A 5,683-nucleotide genomic window follows, 5' to 3' on the forward strand; every position below is an offset into this window, starting at 1 on the left:
CTTAGGGATCATCTACACAATCCATCGTCTCATGCATGCACAATCTAATTAATTTGTCTATTGACTGCAGTTTATGAATTGCTCCACAGATCATTCATAGAGATGATTTCAGACTTAGAAGTGTTGAGGTCATGATGCTCTAAATAGTTTTGAAGTTGTATTCACGACATCATGATGCTCTAAATGAAATGAAAATTTGATGGATTCAAGAAGAAAAATGTCAGGTATGTTTAGTATGCACTACAGTAGAAATTTCGCTCGTGGTCATCTTGGGATACTTGTACATACTTGTACTAATTCTACTTGTACATCTGCATTTTTTCATCAAGGTGTTGTCTCATCTTTTAATTTGCATCGTCGCTCTTGAATAATTAGTTTTCATAGAGATTTATCTTTGATCTGAACATTTTGAACTTTATTTTTGCATAACCGTGATAAAAGGATTGACAACAAATAATCAGAGAAGACTAGCCAACGAGATGAGGAGAGGAAAGAAATGAAAAGAGACAAAATACAGTATGATATATCAATTTAGAAATCGTAGCAATGCACATCTTTCTAAATATATATCTTTATGTGATTGGTCACAAGTTGTAGTTGGTAGTGGTAGTAGTATATATTCACTATAATTGTTTATACGAAATCACATTAAAAAAATCACACATAAATCACAACAATTGCGTGCAAAAACACATAATCTTACCATATTTCATAGGGTGCTATCATTTTTCATGTTTGTAGTTGTATGAGAATATTAAATATATTATTAACATGATTATTAAATGTATGAGAATATTAACATGATTAATATTGAACTTTTAAAGTTAACATGATTAATATTGAACTCTTACCATATTTTCATATGTCACTTGATATGTATGAGAATATTAAATATATTATTAACATGATTAATATTGAACTCTTAAAGTTAATGTGGCCCCGTTGCAACGCACGGACGTTCTTCTAGTAAAAGTATACATTCTGGTTTCGTCCTGTTTTTTTTCTCGGCATATCGGTCTCGGTTAATCTGCATCCACAGGTGACAGGTCCCCGCGCCGCTACAAATGATCCCAAACCCACCCCTGGGTCGCCTCTCCCTACCCCGCCCCCTTCTCCCCTCGCTCCGCCGCGACCCAAACCCTAGGGCTCCGTACAGCCGCGGGCGGAGGCGTTATCACCCCAAATCCACACCTTTTACGCAGATTCCGCTGATAATCTAGCCCCCCCCCCCCCCCCCCCCCTCCTCGCCCCAAGCTGCGCCATCCTCTCTTCTATTTTTTCCGAGATTTTATTTGGGAATTTCTTTGGTGTTTTTGTTTCTTTGTTTCAGGAGCGAGCGGCCTCGGAGGATTCGAGCGGCTGGTGCGTGCAATCCGCCCTCTCTAACTCGCTTGCTTGCGATTTTTGGTACGACTTTTATGGTTCGATCTGACAGCATCTTGTTTACAGGGCTAGGGTTTTGGCATCTCCGTCAAGGGTGTTCCGTTCCGTGTCCCGCGCCAGGATTTTCAGGTAACCCTACTTAGATGTCCTACTATATTCTTCGTGGCTAGCTTGCTTCCTTTTTGTTTGTGTCTGCGCCTTTCCTCGAAGGACAGGGAGTTAGGGTGGTCAGGTGTTGAAGCTTGAGCATGCTGGTATTATATCTTGTGGTTGCTATTGATTAATCTGGCCATCCTGTTAACTCGTAGATTTAAATCGATGCATTAGGCCACCTAACACCACTTGACATCTTTTATCAGATATATATACAGTTCTAGTCCATAAAAGAAATCCATTGAGATCTGGTGATGGCGACTTTAGGTTTTATTTGTTTCTTTGTTGGCAGTTATCATGTCATCATTCCCTGTTCTGAAGAATCGACCCATCGATCAATGGAAAGTTACTGAGTTGAAGGATGAACTGCGAAAGAGGAGGCTCCCTGTAAAAGGTCTGAAAGAAGAACTTGTGAGGCGTCTCTTTGAATCTATTCAGAGTGAAGAGGCATCTGACGAATCTGCTGAAGATGTTGGAGCCAATGAAGGCGCACCCATTGGCAAAGATGCGGGGGCGAACGGACCGGCTCATCAGGCACCTGAAGAACATAGTGCTAGTCAGAAAACTGCAGTTTCTGCTACAGAAGTTTGTCAGGAAACTAGGGTTCATGCAACTCAGGAAACTGCAGTTCCTCTCCCAGAAGTTACTCAGGAAATTATGTCTTCCTCTGTGGAACAGTCCCCCGGGGATAATGTAGTGGCAACCCATGAATCTCTGTCAACAGAAGCCCCATCAGAAAAAGGAGATCAGCCAGAAGCAGTTGCTGGAGAAAATTCTACAGTACAAGCAGGGCACCAGCATGCTGAAAGCAATAAGATGCACATTGAGGAGACACCAGAGGTTGTCACCAACGGAACAACTGTTGTCGCTGATGTGACAAGTGCTGATATAAAGTCGGACTTGATCTCTTCTGAAGCCAAGTCAGATACTGCTGAAGCTAGCAAAACTGATAAACAGGACACATTACCAAAACCTGTGGATGCCCAAATACCAGATGCTGATCCTATGGAAACTGATGTTGCAGCTGCATCAGTGAATAATGATGGGGAGAGGTTTGTTCCTAAGAATGATTTGGGCGACAATACTTTGATTGATAATGAAGTGTGCAGTTCTGACCTCATGAATGAGGATCACAAGCCCATTGTATCAAAATCAAATAATCAGGTACTTGAGGTTAGCCCGGATTTAGGGTCTCCAATTAAGTGTGAGTCAATTTCTAGTGATGATATATCAAATAACAAAAAGAATATAAAGGATAACTTGAATGCTAATAATTTTGATTTAGAACTAGAGGTTAAGCCAGAGATGTTCAAACCATCATCCGGCATTACTTCCTTAGGTGGAGAATTGCAGCCATTCGATGATGATAAAGAGCTGGTCAAGAACCAGTTCTCTTTGGAAGACATTGATTCGACTGCCAATGTGGATGAAGTTTGCTCTCCAGAGAAATTAAATTTAGACAGGAGTTCAGGTGATGAGTCAATGGAGGATGATGTTATGGAGATTAAGCAACTTGATTTCAGTGTTAAATCTGGTGATCTCAGAGGGAAGACTGAGCCTAACTCCTCAGAACATGTGAAAGAGGTGTCTCTTCCTGTTTCTCTTGTCAAGAGCTCCTCTGCTGATACAAAGGAAGTTATAGCTGAAGAAAAGCCATCAGCCTCAGCTGAAAAGAGAAAATTTCAAGGTTTATATCTTTCTCTCCCGCCCTTTCACTTTCTAGTTTCATTTATTTACAACCGTTGGCTCCTGGAGTAAATTCCATCTTGAATGATGAGTCGGATTATCTTTGTAGTTCTGATTGCTTGCAAACATTGCACCAAAGAAACCAAGAAGTGTACTGCATTGGGTGTGTTTTTGTGAGACAAGAAAGTTTGTGTAGGCACATTTATTTTTACTGTATTGGATATGTTTCAGAAAGAAATCATTCTCTGATTTTTTTTTTGTGTTAGCATGTTTGTTTCACATAAAACAAAATTTTCTAGTGCTTGTGAGTGCAAGTTAATTTAGCTGAGGAAGGTACAGATGCTCTGTACTCTAGTATTATTGTTAGCTGCTAAGTACGAACTGAAACCCATATATGTTAGATAGTACGGTGATGTTCTATTGCTTACAAGTTGTCTAATGCTACTTAATGGGGATTTGTTCAATATGTCATTAAATTTGGATACGGAATTAGAATGCTAGTGAAGTAATGAGCATATGATCGTTTGGTCATTCTGCAGTTAAATTGGCAGTGTCCCTGAGTTTTGTATTAACTCCCTGTTGAACACACAGCTCAAGAAACTGTTGCAAACACCGAGCCAATCAAACGTCAGCGTCGATGGGCTGCAGATAGTGGGAATGTTCCAGAAAGACAACCGTTGAGTCAAAGTGGTTCTGATGCTCGTAAGGATATTCTCCAGCCTGCCTTAAAACGTTCTCTTGGCAGGTCTGATTCAACAGCAAGTGGAGATTCTCCAAAGGAGAGGATTGGTGAGTCCTTGTTTCTTTACTTGTCCTTCCATTACCAAGTCTTTATGCTTCATCAGTTCATTGTTTTCTTTTGGAAGCTAATTGTTTTTCTTTGTTTTGGTCTTGCAGTGCCACCATCTCAGAAACCGGCAACAACTTCCTTGAGAATCGACCGGTTTGTACGCCCATTTACCCTGAGAGCTGTGCAAGAGCTTCTTGGTAAATCTGGATCTGTTTGTAGCTTCTGGATGGATCATATCAAGACCCACTGCTATGTTACAGTATGTTCTATTTGTTAATCACAACATCAGTGTGTTCTTGTCTTTTATTTCCTTTTATCATCTTTGCAGCAGCATATATTGTTTTCTGACTCGACCTTCGTTTTTGCTAAGGATTGTTTTTTGTAAGGTCCAATACAGCAGGCTTGCAGCCTTTCTTATGTAACCAAACTAAAAACCCATAGATTCTAAATGCGGTTTCATAATGCTTATAGTGAAATCATTTTGACACTTTATATTTCTCAAGTGGACTTGATAGTCAGCAAAGCCTGATAACTGATGCTACTTTCTATTAATGACTTGTGTGGACTAATTGGATTTTAGTTTGGAGTGGATATGGTTCTTAAAGAATGTATCAGTTGTAGATTATAATTAGCTGAAAAGCATTCATTGTGATGATGCTGGATATTGTAAATATTTGTTCGCTGACTTTGCCTCCATGTCTTATTTGCAGTTCTCCTCGGTGGAGGAAGCTACAGCTACTCGTGATGCTGTCTACAACCTGCAGTGGCCCCCAAACAATGGCAATTATCTGTTAGCTGAATTTGTTGATCCCCAGGAAGTGAAACGCAAGCTTGAACCCCCTCCCCCTCCCCCAGCAGCAACAGCAGTGGCGGTTCCTATTAGCCCAGCCACTACACCAAGGGAGGCTCCTTTGCAGCAAGGTCAGGCAAATCAAAGTGTGCCTCGCCAAGCTGCTGCTACACCAAGGGAGCAATTGCCGCCTCCACCACCCCTTGTGAAGCCTCCTACATCTGATCCAAGGGAGAAGCTCACACCCACCCCAAAGAAGGCAGAACCTCCTGTGGTGACACTTGATGATCTCTTCAGAAAGACACAATCCTCTCCAAGGATTTACTATCTGCCTTTATCAGATGAGGAGGTGTCAGCCAAGCTTGCTGCACAGGGCAAAGCAAATTAGTGAATGGCCTCGTGCTTTTGTTTTGTGGTATGTAGAAGCAGGCAAAGACTGGTTTTATCTCCTTTAAGATTGTATAATGTCGTCTGCTTTTTTTTTAAAAGATTGTATGTCCTCTGACCCGAAGTTGTTCCGGAGTACTGAGATACTGGTTTTAGTTAGAACATCCTGGAACCCTACTGGTTAAGTAGTGAATAAACATTCAGGAGAATGCTTATTCGTGTTACATTTCTGTTCTGTCTCGATGTGCTTGGGTAGTTGGGTCCTGCTGTCCCTCTTATAAGAAGCAAACTTTTTCCCTTGGAGTTTGAGTGAAAAAAATATGAAAATGTGGGAAAAAAGAAGCAATCCCCACTGTAATCTTTTGGTCGTATGTCGTCGGCGTTTGTACGAGAAAGTCCCGAGTGAATTACATATTCAACCCGCTGGCCTATTTAAGTGGCCTATTTGAAAAAACGTTTCGTTTATGTAAAAATGATCTTGTGATTTGGGGTAT

The 5,683-nt window shown here is 40.9% G+C and overlaps 1 protein-coding gene across 1 annotated transcript; it reads left to right on the forward strand.

Annotated features, from left to right (window-relative positions):
- Positions 1-1,098: 1,098 nt before the first annotated feature.
- On the forward strand, positions 1,099-5,413 carry LOC123091905 (apoptotic chromatin condensation inducer in the nucleus). The gene is made up of 6 exons (XM_044513523.1): positions 1,099-1,362; positions 1,450-1,512; positions 1,829-3,223; positions 3,814-4,011; positions 4,120-4,271; positions 4,723-5,413. The coding sequence occupies exons 3-6, from the start codon at positions 1,834-1,836 to the stop codon at positions 5,188-5,190; spliced, it is 2,208 nt and encodes a 735-aa protein (XP_044369458.1). The 5' UTR covers positions 1,099-1,362; positions 1,450-1,512; positions 1,829-1,833; the 3' UTR covers positions 5,191-5,413.
- The last annotated feature ends 270 nt before the right edge of the window (positions 5,414-5,683 follow it).

The sequence above is a fragment of the Triticum aestivum genome, chromosome 4B (assembly GCF_018294505.1).
Source record: "Triticum aestivum cultivar Chinese Spring chromosome 4B, IWGSC CS RefSeq v2.1, whole genome shotgun sequence".
NCBI lineage: Eukaryota > Viridiplantae > Streptophyta > Magnoliopsida > Poales > Poaceae > Triticum > Triticum aestivum.